Here is a 20,136-nt window from a genome sequence, read left to right on the forward strand (position 1 = left end):
CACAATCCTGTCACAAATGTTTACCAGTTACAATTTATCTCATTCACGAATCAATTAGGTACTACAATTAAACAAACTTTGGATAGATATTCAAATACTGTGAACCATAATGTAATTTGTAACATTCAGATTACAAAGACAAACTTTGATAAACCTTTTAATTTGAATGTGATTATGGTTAGGAAACATCTGGATGGTTCCCCAATCAACCTCTATAAAAGAGAAGTTGTTCCAATACTGTACTATACTGTGTGCGGGACCGGAGAAGATCATCACTTTGCTATTGTATAGAGAACATTGAAAGCGTGACAGTTGTAAGTACAGTATTACATTTCTGTTTATATATCAATTTAGATAGATGTAGAAACTTTAAATAAATGTTGAAGTATTTTTATTGACAATTATTACAATTTCAGAGTTTCGACTCCATTCACTAATTATAGGCTGGTGATTATTGGTTGTTTTTTTTTGGCAAACAATATTAAACCCATGATATTTATAATGAATTCTCTCATTCTTTTCTAATTTAGATAAAACAAATTCAAACTTCCAATTGTATTGAGTCATGTTATGCAATATGGATTTCCGAGCAATAGTGATTGGCTGTATGTTGGTTGTACTGGCTACATGTGACCAGACAGAAGAAGCTGAAAGTCAGGATGTGTGTCCCCCTCCAAGTAAGTTGAATTGTACTACTTTAGGTAGAAAACACCAAATTTAGAAAAAGAAATAGATCAATAATAAAACAGTTATTCAGTATACAGAAATGTTGCTATTGAAAAAATTTAAAATGGTATCATTGGATAAATGATATACATATTATGTAAACATTACTAGAAGATAAAAAGTATTAAGGCTTTAATAGTTTGTTTTATAAATCTTTCCTTTTAAAGTGTACGTATCAAACAAGACCTCTTTTGCTTCAAGAAAAGTATCTTTGTGAAAATAATAAAATTGCTATTGGAGTTTACATTTATTTTTATAATATCAGTATAGCATTTGTCATTCTTAATCAATAAAATAAACTTTATACTAGAATGTTTCAGCCAGGACTGTGATGAAATTTTGCAAAATGATCCTTCTGCTGCGAGTGGTAATTACGTAATACAGCCAAGTGATGGAAGACCAGAATTTACTGTCTACTGTGACATGAGGAAAGATGGAGGATGGACAGTAAGTAAGATTGAATGTTTTAGGTATTAACTAGCATCACCGGCGCAGATCCTGGGGTGGGGGGTCGTTGACGAGGGGTACATGTCCCCCTCTCCCATAATTTTTTAGTGGGGGATTGTCCCCGTCACTTTTCAACAGCAAAATCATAAAATTATTGAAATGAAATGGAAAGTAAGACTTCTATGACATGCATGACGTACCTATCATATGTATTTTCCGAAAATACAGTATGTAAGAAGAATAGATTTTTCGCAGTGGCGCATCAGGACCAGTGCCTAAAAAGTGCGTAACCCGAAATAATTGTATTCTTCCGGAGCGGCAGATCTTTGGATCCACCTGTGGTAAACTGTGTTTTGGAATGCTTAACGTTGCTATGATGATCCTCATTAGCCATTAGCATGGACTGCGCGATTTTGGAATGCATTGGTGGAATGTAAAGGCTCATAAATTAAACCGAATAATAAAAGACAAAGACAAAATCGTAGGCAAAATTGACAATTTTTATGAGCTTAGAAATCTATTGAAACGACCTATAAATTACTCAAAGAGCCAGGCCCCGACCTGGGGCCCTTGGCAGCCCCCTGCCCCACCTTATAGTTCATTTTTATACATCCCCCCGCGCTGTTGTCTAGCATTATACATGTCACAGATTACAAAATTATTTTTACCTCTAGGAAGGTTTACATTTGTGTATGTTTGTTTGTGAGTCTGTTAAAATGTGTCAGTCAATCAGTTTTACTGTAGGAACTATTGTAAATCTATATGTCTGGAATTTTGACTATCGGCATGGTCAACTGTGCATGTAAATTATTATTTTCTATAGCCACGATCATTGACAGTGCATCCAAATAAAGGTTTTTTTTTCGTTTTTCCTAATTTATTATTTTCTATCAACACAGTGGGTCTAATGTGATGTTTCTATCGGTTAGTCGACTGTGTGCCTTCTGTAGTTCTTTGTGCCAATAGACAACATTATATCAAGGCACACTGCTGACCTAGCTTATGGACAAGGTATTAGATGCACAGTTGACTGTTAAAATCTTTTTAAAGGTCGTTTTTATCAAGTACTTTCTATCATTATCAGGTGATACAAAGAAGAGAAGATGGATTGGTTGATTTCTACCGTAATTGGACAGAATACAAAGAGGGTTTTGGAAATGTGCACTCAGAGTTCTGGCTTGGTAATGAACAGATCAACCGCATAACATCTGATGGAGATTTTGAGCTCTTAGTAGAGATCACAGATCACTTGAATGTAATGAAGTTTGCAAGATATTCTCACTTTCGTGTTGGTACTGAGTGGTCAGACTATACTTTGAGAATTAGTGGATACACAGGAACAGCAGGTTGGTAAACATGTAAATTACTAATTTATTTTTTATGAATATAGGTATCTATTCAGCCACTTTATGAAAAAAAAATTTAAATTTTAACATTTGACCTTATGTCAACTGATGATTGTAGTCTTTTACATTGCGTATGATTGATTAACAGGATCAGAAAACATCACATTTGATATTAAATGTTAGTTTTTATTTGGTTTTATAGGCAAATTTTGTGATTGATCAATATTGACATTTGACCTTTAATCACAAAAGATTTTTTTTCTATATGGTGACTGAATAGATATCTATAACCATACAAATGTATTCAATTGGAGTTCAATAAACTGATTATACTACATAATTGTAATAATTGGTCAATTTTGAACTTTCACTCCTTATATCTCGAAAAAGCTTCCTATCCTGATCGATTACCTTCTAGATTCGTAATCTACGGAAAATTCTGGTCTAGAAAAATTGGATGGCAATTTGTTCCCTGTTGGGTGGTGATACCATGTATAAAAGATTTATAAAGTATTCAATTATGATTTAATATCTTGTTTGTTTAGGTGACTCTTTGGCATACCACAATGGTCAAAAATTTTCAACGTATGATAAAGACAATGATATGTATGGTACTAACTGTGCTAAGTCTTACAAAGGTGCTTGGTGGTACAATGCCTGTTATTATTCAACCCTAAATGGGCTGTACCTTACACCAGGACCTATTCCTTCTGGAAATCCTCATAATGGAATAAATTGGTATCTTTTCAAGACAACTGGTGCTTACAGTTACAAGAAGACAGTAATGATGGTCAAGAGAGCACAATAAAGTCATTTTCTTCTTATGTAGACCCTCAATACAATACAAATATGTATGTGGATTTATATCTACCACTTGTTAAAATCTTTCACAATTTATTGTGTTGTATTGGAATCAATAAATGTTTCACAGTTAATCTTGTTAATTATTTTAGTAATATAAGTGAACTAAAAGGTTTGCAGTATACAATGTGATTCTGAAAATAAAAAAAAAGAAATAATAAAGTTGAGAAATTAATTTGTTGCAGTGTTTCATTTGTTCATATGCTACAACCGATTTCAACACTATTGAAATCAAATGGTGTACCGCAAACTTTACTTTACGAGTGTTTATTTGTCATACAAACCTTTTAACATTATATTGGAGTGCTACATCATTATTTAATATAATAAATTACATATTAGAATTTGTCAATTTGTTGCAAATATAGTAGTAACTAGTTTCTGGTACTGTAACGATGGCTTAATAAAAGGATGACCAAACAATAATATAATTCATAGATATTCATCTATACACAGAATTTAAAGTTTATTGGGCATCAGCATCTATAGTAAACTATGTGTATGGCTGGTTTATCAAAGGTAAAACAATAACATGACTGGAAATACTGTAAGGAAGCTTTCATTTGTACGCAGATGCCTGTAAAAATATTAATGTAATAAAAATCTATGGGAAAAAAATAGCCAACTTTATCCAGGGCTGACGTGACAGGAAAGCAATAAAGAAAACACAAAGAACATCTTAATCCAAAAACAATAATAATTACCTCCTTCAATCAACATCATCAGATAATGGATTGTTGTTGGGAAAGAAAGGGAGAATTTTATGCCATAAAACAAAGAGGATTGCTTCCAACATGTGATGTTTGCTCTCTTACTATAAAGAAGTATGTTTCCTTAAGTAGAATGTTTTCCTTAAGTTGAAACAAGATATAAACTAAAAAGCAATTATATCAAAAGAATTGCTTCCGATGGCGATTTTTACTCTTCTTTATGTTTCCTTAAAGTTCTCCATTGTTAAAGTATAGTATGCCTATATATTGGAGACTTTTCTGTATCAAACATAGTCTTTAACTAGAAGGTAAGCTGTCAGTTATAATATTGTGTGAAGAAGCTTTCAAGTGTGATACAAAATGGATTCCAGAATAATATTATTTGGCTGTATGTTATTTGTGATTTCTACTAGCCACCCAATTGTAGAAGATCCTGAAAATCATGGATGCCCAATAAGTAAGTACACATGTTGATAAACGTTAAGAAGAAATGGTCGCCCGCAATTCAGGACTTTTTTTCAGATTTCAAAATTTACTCTATATCCACTCAAATTTTCAAATTAATACTTCTTTGTCTCTAGAATGGATTATTGTTATGATTTATTCATAATAATTATTTGCATTATCAATATCTATGCTATTACATTAAACAAAAGAATAAACAATAAAACAGGAATGGAAATAAATACCTGTCCTATTGTTTGTTTTTGTATCTCAATTGCACAATATACTGGGTATATCCACAACAATAAGAATTACCTGGAGAACATCTGATCAAAATATTAATTTATTCTGGGCTTGATCTTCTTTGCTATATTTGATGTAATATTACTTTTAAATTCCACAAGAGAAATCTCTTTCTAATCTAACCTCTTTCTATCATTTTGTTACATCAACTTTGGCATTTAAAAATAGAATAAGCAAATGAAATACATTGCATAATAGTATGATTCTTCAGTATTACTATTAGGAAAAAACAGACCATACTAAATGTGGTGAAGATTATCTTTACTTTCAAATTTAAATAAAATGTCTATTTAGAGTGTTTCAGCCAGGACTGTAGTCAAATTTTGGAAAACAATCCTTCTGCTCAAAGTGGTAATTACGTAATACAGCCGAGTGATGGAAGACCAGAATTTACTGTCTACTGTGACATGAAGGAAGATGGTGGTTGGACAGTGAGTACCAATTTATTCAGAGAATGAGATAGTAATTATATTAATTGCTATGGTTTATATGAATCAAAAATGTTTAAAACAAAGCACTACAACAATGTGTACATCAACTCTGAAGTCTTAAAACATGCACAGTAAAAATTTAGATTCTACAATATAATTATTGGCTACTTCTAGTAACATTATTGGTAAATTCTTTACAACAATAATATATATCGTATCAATTTTATCTCTGGTGCGCGTGCGTACAATTGAGGGACTAGTGCTGTTCCGCTGCACGCCTACAATTTTAAAGAGTCAATATCCAATCAAGTTTGAACAATACCATGAAAGCTCCAGTGGTCTAATGGTTAGGACATCTGCATATCAAGCATGAGGTCCGGGGTTCGAATCTTGGTTGGAGGGACTTTTTCTCATTCTCACAGATTTCCTCATCTTTATCGTTTCAAATTAATTAATTAAATTTCAGTGTATCACCGGGCAGTTTAGAATTTATTCTGTGCCTGTGATGTTTATATATACTGTATATATATATTTCTCGGTAGAAGGGAATGTTTGTCAGTGCTACAAAAGTTTGATATATTTTCAATATCAGGTGATACAAAGAAGAGAAGACGTATTGGTTAATTTCTACCGTAATTGGACAGAATACAAAAAGGGATTTGGAAATGTGCACACAGAGTTCTGGCTTGGTAATGAACAAATCAACCGTATAACATCTGATGGGGATTTTGAGCTCTTAGTAGAGATGACTGATCACTTGGATGAAATGAAGTTTGCAAGATATTCTCACTTTCGCATTGGTACTGAATGGTCTAACTATACTATAAGAGTCAATGGATACACAGGAACAGCTGGTTAGTATACCTTCAATCAATATAATTAGTTTTACCCTAAAAACACATTTTAAGGTAAATATGTGCAAAAGATTAACATTTAATATTTCAGCCGAATGGGTGTAAATAGAGTGGGTGTAAACCATCTGTACCATGTGACAACATGAACATAATTATGAATAATCAGTGGTGGACCAACTAAATAATATTATAATAACATAATAAAACTGTAAATATTTAAATTCTAAAATCAATCTACAATATCTACATACACATTTTTATATAAAAATATATATAATAATTTAACAATTAATATTATATTATTATAATAGATTATCATACATTATCATATAATTATATTTGATAAAACTATTTTGTCTCAATAGTGGATATGTGTACTTAACAAAACAAATCTTATTATGGATTAATTGATCAATTGGTGTTTGGGATATGTTGTTTTCTTGTTATTTGCCTTTAGCATATAGGTAACCATTACAAGATTGTAATTTACAAACACAATGGAGCAAATATGTATAAAAGATTTAAAAAGTATTAAATTATGATTTATTATTTTGTTTGTTTAGGTGACTCTTTGGCAAATCACAATGGTCACCAATTTACAACGTATGATAGAGACAATGATAAGTACAGTGGTAACTGTGGTGAGAAATTCAAAGGTGCTTGGTGGTACAATGGCTGTTATAATTCAAACCTGAATGGGCTTCACCTCACACCAGGACCTATTCCCTCTGGAAATACTAATAATGGCATAATTTGGCATCATTTCAAGTCAACTAATGCTTACAGTTTAAAGAAGACGGTAATGATGGTCAAGAGAGCACCATAAGAGTTAAGACAAGAAATAATTTTATTCTTGTGTAGACCCTCAATACAATACAAATATGTATGTGGATTTATATCTACCACTTTAGCAATTCATTGTGTTGTATTGGAATCAATAAATGTTTCAAAGTTAACCTTGTTAATTATTTTAGTAATAATAGTAAACTAAAAGGTTTGCAGTATACAATGTGATTCCAAGAAAAAGAAATGAAATCTAAAGTTCAGAAGTGTTTCCAATACAACATTACTTGAAATCAAATGGTGTACTGAAAAGTTTTACTAGTGTTTATTTGTCATAAAAACCTTTTAATCATGCAGTCATCATGTTATTATAATAAAATTAGTGAATAAATCTTACACTACAGCAATTTATTCCATATTTTCTTTATATTAATATTTTTAAAATTTCATTTTTTTACAAATATAGTAGTACCTAGTTTGTGGTACTGTAACCATAGCTTAATAAAAGCATGACCAAACAATAGAGGCCACAGTTATTTATATAATTCATTTAAACATAAAATGCGCTATTTAAAATTTATCGTGCATCAGCATCTATAGTAAACAATTTGATTTTACTGAGGTTTATTAGGGCCTGTTTCTATTGAAAAATAAAAAAAGAACGGTTTTCTTGGAAACCGGTTTCGGCAGTTGTTTATAAATAAAGATCGCGTTGCAGCTCAATTTTTTACTCCAATCAAACCGGTTCCGTCCATGTGTGTTCGTTATGAATGGCGTCATTATATACCACAATGCAATTTGTTAGGCGGAAGCGTGATTGGATCAAGGCCATGTTTACTTTTTTCACATAGCGCAATCCCCAAGAATTGTATCCAGTACGTCATAGAAGGGGCAGGTAATCCTGTCATTATTACCTGACATGCTATTGTGGTCCTTGGTTTAAGTATAGGTACATCGCACCCTCCAATATTGTCAAATTGAACTCGTCTTTTACACGCTTGACAATATTCTTATTTATAAACATGCGAGTCTTTCTTCCGACTCCCGGCTAGCCTCCCATCCTTGTAATTGCATTGGTCCACATTTTTTAGTTAAATAAAATACTCACTATTTAGACAACTAAAAATGACTAGCCCAAGGTCCTATCGCGCGGTTTGACTGTGAGTTGACCACAATCGTCCCAGTTTTTGTTCAGTTCAAGTTTTTGGGGTAAAAACTAATATTCTCAAAGGTAAAACAATAGCATGACTGGACATAATGTAAAGGAAGATTTCATTTGTACACAGATACATTAATGATTGGTATAATCTCCCTACCACAGTAAAGGTAACAAAATATAACATTCAAAAATCTATGGGGAAAAAATAACCAACTTTATCCAGGGCTGACGTGACAGGAAAAGAAAACTTAAAGAACATCTTCATCCAAAAACAATAATAATTACTTCCTTCAATCAACATCATCAGATAATGTATTGTTGGTCAAAGTGAAAATCTATTATGTGACATTATAATGGCATTATAAATGTTTATATTACATAGCCTATGTAAATACGTGAACATGATTGGTTGAAACTGTATCACATGACTACCGCTGCAAGGATCGTAAATCGTATATATCCTCGAGTACGATGATATTGACCGAGTAATTTTCGCGTGGCAACACTCGCGTTTGGCGATAAATAAACAAAAGTCATCTACTGAGATTTGAACTCGTGATGATTTGTCCACATCATATGAGACAACGTTTTACACGCTGCGCCACGCAACTTGCTTGAAGAGATTATTCAAGTATTTAAACTATGCATACATAGCACCCTCATTTGTTATTTATTACTTGGTACGCGCAGCGCGCTGAAAATCCGGTGATTCGGCTCCTCTAAGACGACGACTTATTATTTATTCGGCCTACCTGATAATAATATTATCATTAATGTAGGCTTATATTGATCGAAATTCTTCTGTTAATTTATTTAAACGACCTAGGCCTAAGTGAATATTTTATTGCCAAGGAATCATTAATTAGTAATTATCTGTATATTATTCTTCGCAAGGTAAGCTGAATGCAACGCCTAACTAGGCAGGCTTATTACAAAGGAGGCATAGCTACACCCGACCCAGCAGTAGATATTCAACTTGTTTTTGGCTATGTAATATAACAGATATCGCTTTTATATCGGTAAAATATAAGATTTGACAACCCCTTTGGAATGATATTATGTTCTCGGGAAATATATATTCCCTAGAACAAAATATCATTCCCTCTGGGATGTCAAATCTTATATTTAACCTCTAAGCAAGCAATATCTGTAAAATATTAAATGAAACATACATTAGTTTAAAACCATGTATGCTTCACATCATGATACCATATCAAAGGTTAAAAAACAATAATAAAATCAGCAAATAGTTACTAATTTCAGTTTATCACAATATAATATAAAGGAAATTCCACACCAACTCCCAAACAATGAAAAATTAAGAATGTATTCAAGCATGTATTGTTTACTATACAAACAGGAAAGTATAAAATTATGCATGAATTTCTTTGAGCAATGTTAGGCCTATTATATAATGGGAGACTTGTTTGAATCAAACATACTGTGGCCTAAAAAATATAGCTGTCCGTGTTACTGTTAGTTATATTTATATGTGAGGAAGCTGCAAGTTTGATAGAATGGATTCCAGAATGTTAGTAATTGGCTGTATATTGGTTGTGATGGCTGCCTGTCTCCCAGCAACAGTTTCTGATAACTGTGAATGCAGTAAGTACAAATGTTTGTAGATTAGTTATGAGTGAAATTAACAGCAAGAATAATATGCTATTTTTTTTAAACAAAACAATCTTGGCAGCTTTTCTTAAATCTGTTTTCGGCATAAACTAGACCACTGATTAAAATTGTTAACCGTTACCTCTCACTCACATCCAGATACATTTCGATCACCAAAATTGAAGACTGGCGCTAGACTTCGGCTAGGATTAGTGTAAACGGTATTTCCATGGGAAATAGTATTTTTAAACATTTGTATCTTGTATGTTATAATACAATTGATAATTGATTACCGTATATAATTACTCTGTACAGCACTTTGATCTTTCTTTGGAAAGGCGCTTTATAAATTACGAATAATAATGACCATGCAAAATACATTAAAGGGATCATGTCAAAATTATTTTACTGCAGTTACATGTATCTACATTTTTTTATATTTCAATATTTCTTATTTTCAATGTATGATTTGAGTTTGTTACAACGTACAAATTTATGAGGCAGACACTGCAATTTGAAACAGTATATGATTACCTCCACCTCCCCCACAAAAAAAATATAGCTTCCTAAATTTATAAGAAATAAACAAAATGTAGTTACTTAATGTTGACATGGTCTCTAATGTAAGCCTAAACAATAAAAAAGGTGTTCTAAGTAAACTACTAAACAAACATGCCATTGAGAATGTTGTGAATTGGTGCGCTCCCTTTTTTTAAACAATCATTGTAATGAAAAATAACAAAAAATAAGGGTGCACGAACATTTAGTGCTTATAATACACTATCAGTATCATTGAACAGTATGAAACAAACAGGAATACGATCTTTACAATAAAGTGGGTCCATTTATGGTTGTCAACATCTCATGATGTTCTGATCTGGTTATGTGCTATACTGAGAGAGCGTAATCAGAAATCAAAACTTATAATACTTTGTATTTTAGGAAAGTCTAGGGATTGTGGTGAAATTTTGGAAAACAATCCTTCTGCGGTAAGTGATGATTATGTGATACAGCCACACGATGGAAGATCATCGTTTACTGTTTACTGTGACATGAAGCAAGGTGGAGAATGGACAGATGGAGGATGGACAGTAAGTAACAATTTCTATTGCTATGGCTTATGGGAATAGTTAATTCCTAAAAAAAAAAAGTGACAATCTCATTAAAATTGTGAGCTTCAAGAAAAAGTAATTGATTTCTTAACATATAATATTTACCCTATCATCAATTCTGAAGTCCTAAAACTTGCACAGTAAAAATTAACATTTCTGCATCCACATGTATTTAATTCAATAATAAAGAAAATTCAGGGGCATAATACAAAAACATAAATACAAATAGCTGTATTGTAGGCATTTTTATGAAAAAAAAAGTAATAATATAAAGGAGGGAGGGTCTAGGTGGGTTTATGCCAATTACTTGTTGTTGTGTACTTCTTATTCTTGATAATATTATTATTATCAGGTGATACAACGAAGAGAGGATGGTTCGGTAAATTTCTACCACAATTGGGCAGAATACAAAGATGGTTTTGGAAATGTGCACTCAGAGTTCTGGCTTGGTAACGAAAAGATCCACCGTATAACATCTGATGGTGATTATGAGCTCTTAATAGAGATCACAGACCACTTAAATGTACTGAGGTTGGCAAGATATTCTCATTTTCGTATTGGTACTGAGGACTCTAACTATAATATGAGTATCACTGGATTGCGAGGATATGGATTTAGAGGAACTACTAGTTAGTATAAATCTTTAATCAATATACATTTGACACAAAACATTTTATTTTAAGCTAAATAAGAGATCAAATTTAAATTTTAGTAGAGATTTATATAGAGTTTTTTTAAAGTAATGTTTTCTGTCTGGTGGTATAAAAATGTAATCACTGTAGGCCCTATACAAAAATGTTGAGTATATTTGGAAATATGAAATTATTTTTGGAAACAATCTGTTTCTTTTGCAGAGTGAGTAGCCAAGTAGCTCCCCCCACCCTCCACACAAGTATCCCACTTTTGATGGAATTTTAAAAGGGAAATTCCTGGAAGCTATCAGCTAAAACATGCAATTACTATGTAGCTGTAGTCCAACAGCATTGTTTACTACCCTAGTTGGTTGCGGTGTATCTAAGATCAGACCTACAGTATTTTCTTTCCAAATTTATACATTTTCAAAGTATAAGACCTTGCAGCTCTATTCTTGAAAATTTTCTTTCTTTGACTCACATTTCATCAAATTATACAATTTACAGTACAATCCAGAATACATCTACCCTTGCATGCGTAGTACACTGAAAATATTCGAAAAAAAAAAAATTCTTGGGGTACAGCATGATGCAGTGATCTTCGAAAATGTTTTGAACAAAAGGTCACATTCATAAAACAAAATATTCCAACTCAATATTTGACGAAAATTTTTTTTTGAGGCAGGCGATATTGGCGATACAAAAGAAGTATACAAAGAAGACAAATGTATTTAAAATAAAGTTATGAAATAATAATAAAAATGATACATTTTTTTAGGTAACCCTATGGAATTCGACAATGGGCAACAATTCTCAACGTTTGATAGAGACAATGATGAGAAAAGCAGTAACTTAGCTTTGTCTGGTAAAGGGGGCTGGTGGTATAGACGTAATTTGAATGCAAACCTAAATGGGCCTTATTTTACACCAGGACCTATTGCTGCTGGCAATGGTATAGGCATCACTTGGTATAGTTATGCACAGCCAACTTATTTGTACAGTCATAAGAAAATAGTGATGATGATTAAAAGAACACGGTATCTTTAATGAATTACTATAAAATAATAGTAATAAACAATTTATTAATCCAGTAAACATTGTCAATATATTTTACTATTTTAGTCTACACTAATAATAGTAAGACAATTATTACTACACAGTATAACCGAATATAATCCCACCCCCTAGTATTTTCTCTTTCTTTATCCAAGTATAATCCCAATGTCAAACTTACAATAAATAAACATCTTCAATATACACAATAAACTTTAACAGATTATTCATATTTATTTGAGGGTGTTATAGTTTCAATGGCAATATCCACACCCTAACTTCCACTAAATTCCGCTTCCGCTGTATGTAACAGGCCCTTTATTTGGTCATACTGTATTTGGTAACAATATTCATGGCAAGTTATTATACAAAAGCACATGCAAGAAAGGAGTAGGGCAGGGTGAGCACATTGCAACATCCAATATTTTTCATATTTCAGTAATTCCTGTCAATAAGATAGCTGCGAAAATATATGATGAAATCTCAAAGACATTTTTGTGGTGGTTTTATTTGTTTAGTTTATGTACATATTATCTTTTTAAAAACACCAAAATATACATTTGATTTCACTGGTGTTAATAGTGAAAATACTTTTTTATGCTTCATAACGTGATGCATATCAATATTATCAAAGGTAAAAAACAATATCAAAATCAGGAAAGAGTGAAATTATTTAACTCTTCTATGATCAAAATCAACAAATCCTGGGGAATTAACAGTATGTATCTTTGATAACTACATAATGTATTGTTTTTTTCCACACCAACTCTCAAAGTATAATAAATTAAGAAGAATTGAAACCAGCATGTGATGTTTAGTCTACAAATAGGGAAGTACTATACAAGGATTTCTTTGTGTAATTTCAAATTTTAGGCCTATAAAATGGAAGACTTGTTTGATATGAAACATACTGTACTGTGGCCTAACAAAGTATAACCTTAAGTAATATTGTGAGAGGAAGCTTTCAAGTGCGATACAGAATGGATTGCAGAATGTTAGTAATTGGTTGTGCGCTGGTTGTGATGGCTTCCAGTTGCCAAATAGACGTTCCTGACATTTGTGAATGCAGTACAGCAGGTAAGTAAAAATGTTTGTAAGTAACTAAATGAGGGAGAATATAGAGCAGAAATGACTATTCAACTTATAATTCTACATCTTCAATAAGGAGTATGTTTATACTGTAAGCTAGGTGGAGAATGGAATAGAGCAGTAATGATAGACAAGCACAAATATAAGCTAAATTTTCACATTGTTAAACCAAAATAAAAGCAAATATGACTAAATTATCTTGTATAATTTATACACTATTTGATATAAATAAATCAAAAGGTAAATTAATGAAAAAATGACAACATTGTGTCTGGATATCAATAGAGAAGCTTATAAAATAAGCAAAAAGCTGGATTAAAACAATAAAGTAAAACAGAAAAGAAGTTACAGAGTTTTGGATACCACTAATCCTTCCAGGGTATTATTAGAGGTCAAAGGTATCTCAGTATCCAAGTACCAAACTATTACATGTAGTAAAATTTCTTTTATATTTTACAAAAAAACCCAAAAACCGTTTAGAAAGTTCTTTGCGGGACTGTGGTGAAATTTTACAAAGAGATTCTTCTGCTCAAAGTGGTGTATATGTGATACAGCCACATGATGGAGAACCAGAGTTAACTGTCTACTGTTACATGAAGCAGGACACTGGATGGAAAGATGGTCGATGGACAGATAACCTATGGACTGATGGCGGATGGACAGTAAGTAAAGCAATGCTGAGAAGTTATATACACAAAAAAATAATTTAATAAGGGACAGTGTAGTCTGGGTTCCAGATGGAGTTTTGTCTTAATATTAGTAAAAAGATAAATATTTTGGCACATATGGCGTTTCATACGTATACTACTTGATTTTGGATACTCCGTCTGGGGAAACATGCACAAGTCACGTGGTTTGACACCAAGAATTCTTGGTGCATACGATTATCCGGTTGACTAGTTTCAGCTGCATGCGATTGGCTACTCACTCGTACACTGTTTTAATATTCATATTTCAGAATTTCAAAGACTCAACAACTAAGATGATGCGCATGCGCTATGTTACGTTTAGACAATGTGTACTTGGGTACATTGATGAAAGTTTCTGAAGGCTAGAAATGATTTTATATGCCTAGTAGTAGTCTGGTAAACATTTGATGGGATTTTTCCCAAGAACATGAAAACTCGTCTTGATATATGATAGGCTAGCTTCTCCGCAAATCAAACACTGAATGGATCATTTATTACGCGGAGATAATTTGATTTAATTCCCACCCAGACCCTGTCCTGTTCTGTGTGGTGGTGGTGGTATGTAGGCCTAGGCCTACCTTATTGGCGTTTTATTTGGCAGGATGTGCAAGTTGAGTAGGACATAAGAAGGAGGCCTAGGCCAAGGACTAAACAATTAATAAACAAAACAACTTGGCAACACGATTTTATATTTCAACATTCTCGATCGTACATTCAGCACTGTACGTACACGATCTTTTTCATTTTGAAACAAAATGATCATTGGTTGATTCGAAATCCATATTTACATACCGCCCGCCCCATATAGCCAAATACGGTATGATAACCTACGTCATTCTTATCGGATGTTTGCGGTCTGCAATCAATTTCTATACGTGTTTCACAAGTCTGTATTTTCAGACAAAAATCGCGGTCGAAATAAAAAAAAAAAAAAAAAAAAAAAAAAATACAGACTTGGGGCAAGTCTAGGAACAGTGCTGTTAAGGTGAAAATCCAGTGAAAATTGTAATTCACAACGCTACAGCATGTGGAGCAATTCATAAGGCACAATCTTTTTATTATGTGACCTACAACTTTTGAAATACTTTTGTTTTTTCTTGTTTTTTTTCCTTTACAATATTTTTATGTACGGCTTTAATATGTTTTACTGCATTTTAACAAATTGTAAATAAGTGCACCAATTCAACTTTTGGTTTGCCATGGCACTTATATTTTTTTAAATTAATATAAATAAAGATACCGATACTGATATAAAATTTTACTTTACTACTAAATTACAGTTTGTTATTATGAGCTATAAAATAAATGACAAGACTGTATTTAATTTGCTCACTCTTTTGTTTGAACTATTCAGCATTTGGATTTAACAATAATAATAATATCCTGGATTAATATAGCGCCTAATGTTGTGAAACCTCTAAGCGCTGAACATTATTAGCCTAGTCATTTTTTTGGATCAAACACGTATGGAAACATACTCCCATAATGCAGCTAGTAATCAGCGCAAAGTTGTGTCTTAATCTAACCGGGTACCCATTTATACACCTGGGTGGAGAGAGGCAAACGTAAGTAAAGTATCTTGCTTAAGGATACAAACAATGCGGCTAAAGTTGGATTCGAACCTCGGTTTCACGATCAATAGTCCAACATCCAACACCCTGCGCTATCAATCTCATATACAGTAGTGCTTAAAAATCTCAAATCTCTTAAGTGCTTCAAATATTACCCCTGTCATTGGATCAAACATGTATGGACAACTCCCATAATTTTGCAGCTAGTACTCAGCGCAATTGTGTTTGACTTTACGAGGTACCCATTTACACCTGGGTGGCGAGAGGCAAACAAAGCAATGTCACCTGCCAAAGAACACAAGCTACGAGTATTAGTCTGGAATTCTTGATCCCATTCCGATTTTACCAAAACACACTCTGCCACACGCCCTTACAATATCAAACTTGGAAATGTTTTTACATAAGCAGTAAGTTTCTGTTCTTTATCAGGTCATACAACGGAGAGAGGATGGTTCGGAAAACTTCTACCGCAATTGGGCAGCCTACAAAGCGGGTTTTGGAAACGTGAACTCAGAGTACTGGCTTGGTAATGAACAAATCAACCGTTTAACATCTGATGGGAATAATGAGCTCTTAATAGAGATGACTGATCACTTAAACGAAACAAGGGTTGCAAAATATTCTCACTTTCATATTGGTAATGAAGAGTCTGACTACACTTTGACAATCAGTGGATACAGAGGAACAGCAGGTTGGTATTTTGTCAATTTCAACTTTGTGACAGTGGGTATACACCCTTGTAGCATTGTGATAAGGGCCAATAATGTATTTTTTTCTGAAAAACGGGCCAAAAAAAAAAAAAAAAAAAAAAAAATGTTCACTTCTTTTCAACAATATATCATCGATATCAAAAAGTATTTCCAAAACATATTTTTGAAAATTCTTGCTTTTTGTACTTGCTTGTTGGGTGTGTTTGAAACTTAGAGCTTATTTGACCCTTCTCTGTCCTTGATATAAAAAACTTTAGGTATGAAAATGTAAACTGCCAAGTAGTCCATTCCAGTCAAAAATAATATATGCAAAACTTCAATCAAAGATTGATTAAGTATATAAACTAATGGTGATCTATTATTTTGTTTCTTTAGGTGACTCTTTGACATCCCAAGTCAGTTATAATGGTCAACCATTTTCTACCTTTGACAGAAACAATCATGAGGCAGGTACTAACTGTGCTGTGAATGCCAAAGGTGCTTGGTGGTACGGAAGCTGCTATACATCAAACCTGAATGGGCAATACCTTACACCAGGACCTATTACATTTCCATATGATGGCATCATTTGGAGTAGTTTCAGAAGTAGTGAAAGTTTAAAGAAGGTAGTAATGATGGTCAAGAGAGCATCATAAGAAGACATTTCATTACTTTAGTATTTTAATTAATTAATTTTATACAAAAATAGTACTTAATACAGTATTTATTTGTTACAATATTATTTATGTATATTAGTTATGGAAAGTCTTCTATTAGGCCCATCAATTATTAGCCATGATTACTGTATTCATATTATTATCTAATAGTTAGTATAACAATAAATACATATTTTGTAGCTGTATATCTAATTCATCTTTATGAGATTGCTAAGAAGAAAATAAAAGTGAAAGGACCAGACAAACCCATATTATTAGCATATTGATCCTTTATTGACTAATTACAGTTGTAAAGAGAACATTTATATTTTAATGTTTTCATCTCAGTTTCCCGCTTTTTGATTATGTGTCCCGCTTAACCCCTGATACTTGCTGCTTTTTAAAATCTTTATTCATAAAAAAAATGTAATATTTTGAAAACAAAATTAAAAGTTGATGCAAACTGAAGTTTGAGAAAACTTGAGTATTTATTTTCATGCATATAACCTCTTGATTCTGTCAGGATCTTTATTTATTTATTCTTTCCTTAGCACTATTTTGCCCGTGAATTATCTTGGCATCAGTTTCATCTAGCTAAGTAAATTTTTCAGAGTATATTCCTTATGGCCAGGAATCGATGTGGTTCTGTTTTCACGGTGCACAATCAAACATTACGCGGTCTACGCACGATTTAACAAAATCACGTTTGTAATCATATCTTCACAAGCATGAATCACTTTTAAACAAAATTTGGTACTCATAAATTTCAGGTCATATTTCATCATATGGCAAAACAATTACGTGTGTAAAAATGTTCAAAATTGTCAACATTTATTTTCGATGAAATTAGAGTACGTTTCAGGCAATTTTTAAGCATTTAAAAAATTGCCATGAGTGCGCAGATTTTTGCACGCGCACTGCGCGCCAAACGTTAGTGCGCACTGTTTTTGTCCGATTACTGTTTTGTAACCTTTCTTTAATAATATCATCATATTTTATCCACTTTTCAACGCGAAACAGCGTTATACGAGCACGTCAAAAGTGACAGGCTACGCACGTGTAAGTTAACAAAATGGTGAAAATATGCTAAATTTTAAAATTAATATATATCGTTAGAATGCTCGGGAACACCTATTTTTTATTTCATTTTCTTTAAGTGTATGTATCATATGTATGATTTATTATAAAATTAAGAGAACAAAAGTTGATTAAGTCATCATTAATGGCATATTAAATTTTTAAAAATTAATTTCGACAATCAAACAAATTATAACATATTCTTAGGCCGAAATAACAAACTTAACATTAACTTTCTTCCTTCAAAAGTTCATATATTAAAGTTAAAAGTATATAGTTTGATAGTGCATCATTTTTTTACATTTTTAAAGATGTCATTATAGTAAAAAATGATAATTCATTGCGGTATATAATAATCTATCTGCACCAAAGTGGGTACTGCATAGTAAATACACGCAGGAATCTTTCCATAACTTTTAGTCAGTTGTGTATGGCTCGGTGGTCTTTGCTCGAGTCTATAGCATTCAAGGTACCGAAATAAGATTTTTTTTTTATTATCCGTATTGTTTGTTCAATTGTATTTCTTAGTGTATAGATTATACACATGATTTATAATGAAATCTAGATAAAAAGTAACTTATGTCTTTATTATTATGTAACAAATGTGGTTTATGACATTATACGCAGAGGGATTGTGATACCGACTATTGTATTTGCGTTAGCAAGATCCTATCATATCTATATATAAATTATGGTTAATTCTGACATAGGCGAGCACAATGCAAAAACTTCGGTACAAATCTCCGCCATGGATACCTACCTTATCTATCTCAGATGTACCGCGAAACGTAGATTTGATAACATTAGTTTTCACATCGACGCTATTGTTCCATATTTCTATCTTAGGAAAATATTATAAAAGGTTTTATAAGAAATTTTCTGATTTCAATCGGTAAATTTTAACTCTACGCGCAGTAAGTAATTTCCGGGTTCATGGTAAGGTAAGGTGTGTCAATCACCTAGCAAGTTCCCTGCATGGTTGGTTTCAACCAGGGAGTTGTAACCTGTTTCAACTAAGTTGGCCGTTTGGTTTTTTGTTTATTTTCGGACCGCGCGTGTGAAGGTATAATACTGTAGTACATAAAGATCAAATTAAATATATTCATAAAACATAGGAGTAAATTGTGGGAAATAATTATATAAAGTTACATCGAGAGAATTGATGATAAGAGCTTTTGTTTGAAATCGAATGAAACCCCAATAGCCGAGTTGTTGAGTAAGCTGCCAGGACTTTATGTATACTATGCGCTATCTGTGTCCCATCAGGACCCTGGGATACTTCTGCCCATGTTGCAAGCCGTCTAAAACGTCTTCCTTCTTAGGCCAAAACGGCTCACTGTGTCGCGGAATAATGTATTATATACCAATTAGGATGGTATTTATTTGAATAAACGCCCGGAACACCTCCCCAATAAAACATCAATTAAAATAATTATCGCCACTCCCCCACCCCTCCCTCCCATCCAAATACCATCTAATTAACGCCCATCCACATTTATACACACAATATTATATTATATTATTATTATGTATATATACTATGCGCTATCTGAGTCCCGTCAGGACCCTGGGATACTTCTGGCCATGTTGCAAGCCGTCTAAAACGTCTTACTTCTTAGGCCAAAACGGCTCACTGTGTCGCGGAATAATGTATTAATTATACCAATTAGGATGGTATTTATTTGAATAAACGCCCGGAACACCTCCCTAATAAAACATCAATTAAATTAATTATCGCCACTCCCCCCCAAAAGCATTTAAATAATGGTAACCGATCGAAATCTAAAACTTTTTACCCGAGTCATTATCATTCCGAGAACCATCGTCTACACTTCCTAGAGGGGGAGCGAGCGAAGCGAGCTCACCCTCTAGTATTATAAATAACTAAAGATT

At 32.7% G+C, this 20,136-nt stretch overlaps 3 protein-coding genes across 3 annotated transcripts in view; 2 read left to right on the forward strand and 1 right to left on the reverse strand.

The window, feature by feature from the left end:
- LOC144839830 (WD repeat-containing protein 75-like) overlaps positions 1-20,136 on the reverse strand; it is a 40,242-nt gene that overhangs the window by 4,473 nt on the left and 15,633 nt on the right. The window lies entirely within an intron of this gene.
- LOC144841237 (uncharacterized) lies at positions 541-17,195 on the forward strand. Its single transcript, XM_078697495.1, has 8 exons — positions 541-677; positions 1,037-1,173; positions 11,140-11,416; positions 12,198-12,456; positions 13,398-13,549; positions 14,042-14,223; positions 16,251-16,512; positions 16,907-17,195. Exons 1-8 carry the CDS (start codon positions 566-568, stop codon positions 17,164-17,166), a joined length of 1,641 nt encoding a protein of 546 aa, XP_078553621.1. The 5' UTR covers positions 541-565; the 3' UTR covers positions 17,167-17,195.
- Positions 4,446-7,051, forward strand: LOC144839867 (fibrinogen-like protein A). The gene is made up of 4 exons (XM_078695435.1): positions 4,446-4,547; positions 5,132-5,268; positions 5,861-6,122; positions 6,686-7,051. Exons 1-4 carry the CDS (start codon positions 4,451-4,453, stop codon positions 6,946-6,948), a joined length of 759 nt encoding a protein of 252 aa, XP_078551561.1. The 5' UTR covers positions 4,446-4,450; the 3' UTR covers positions 6,949-7,051.

Source organism: Antedon bifida, chromosome 4 (assembly GCF_963402885.1).
Source record: "Antedon bifida chromosome 4, ecAntBifi1.1, whole genome shotgun sequence".
NCBI lineage: Eukaryota > Metazoa > Echinodermata > Crinoidea > Comatulida > Antedonidae > Antedon > Antedon bifida.

Excerpts from the sequence above, each read along its gene's own strand:
- LOC144841237 (XM_078697495.1), top strand. The coding sequence starts at position 566 with ATGTTATGCAATATGGATTTCCGAGCAATAGTGATTGGCTGTATGTTG. Across the intron at positions 678-1,036 it reads GGATGTGTGTCCCCCTCCAA|AATGTTTCAGCCAGGACTGT; the intron begins GTAAGTTGAATT and ends ACTTTATACTAG. Across the intron at positions 11,417-12,197 it reads TGGATTTAGAGGAACTACTA|GTAACCCTATGGAATTCGAC; the intron begins GTTAGTATAAAT and ends ACATTTTTTTAG.
- LOC144839867 (XM_078695435.1), top strand. The coding sequence starts at position 4,451 with ATGGATTCCAGAATAATATTATTTGGCTGTATGTTATTTGTGATTTCT. Across the intron at positions 4,548-5,131 it reads AAATCATGGATGCCCAATAA|AGTGTTTCAGCCAGGACTGT; the intron begins GTAAGTACACAT and ends ATGTCTATTTAG. Across the intron at positions 6,123-6,685 it reads TGGATACACAGGAACAGCTG|GTGACTCTTTGGCAAATCAC; the intron begins GTTAGTATACCT and ends TTGTTTGTTTAG.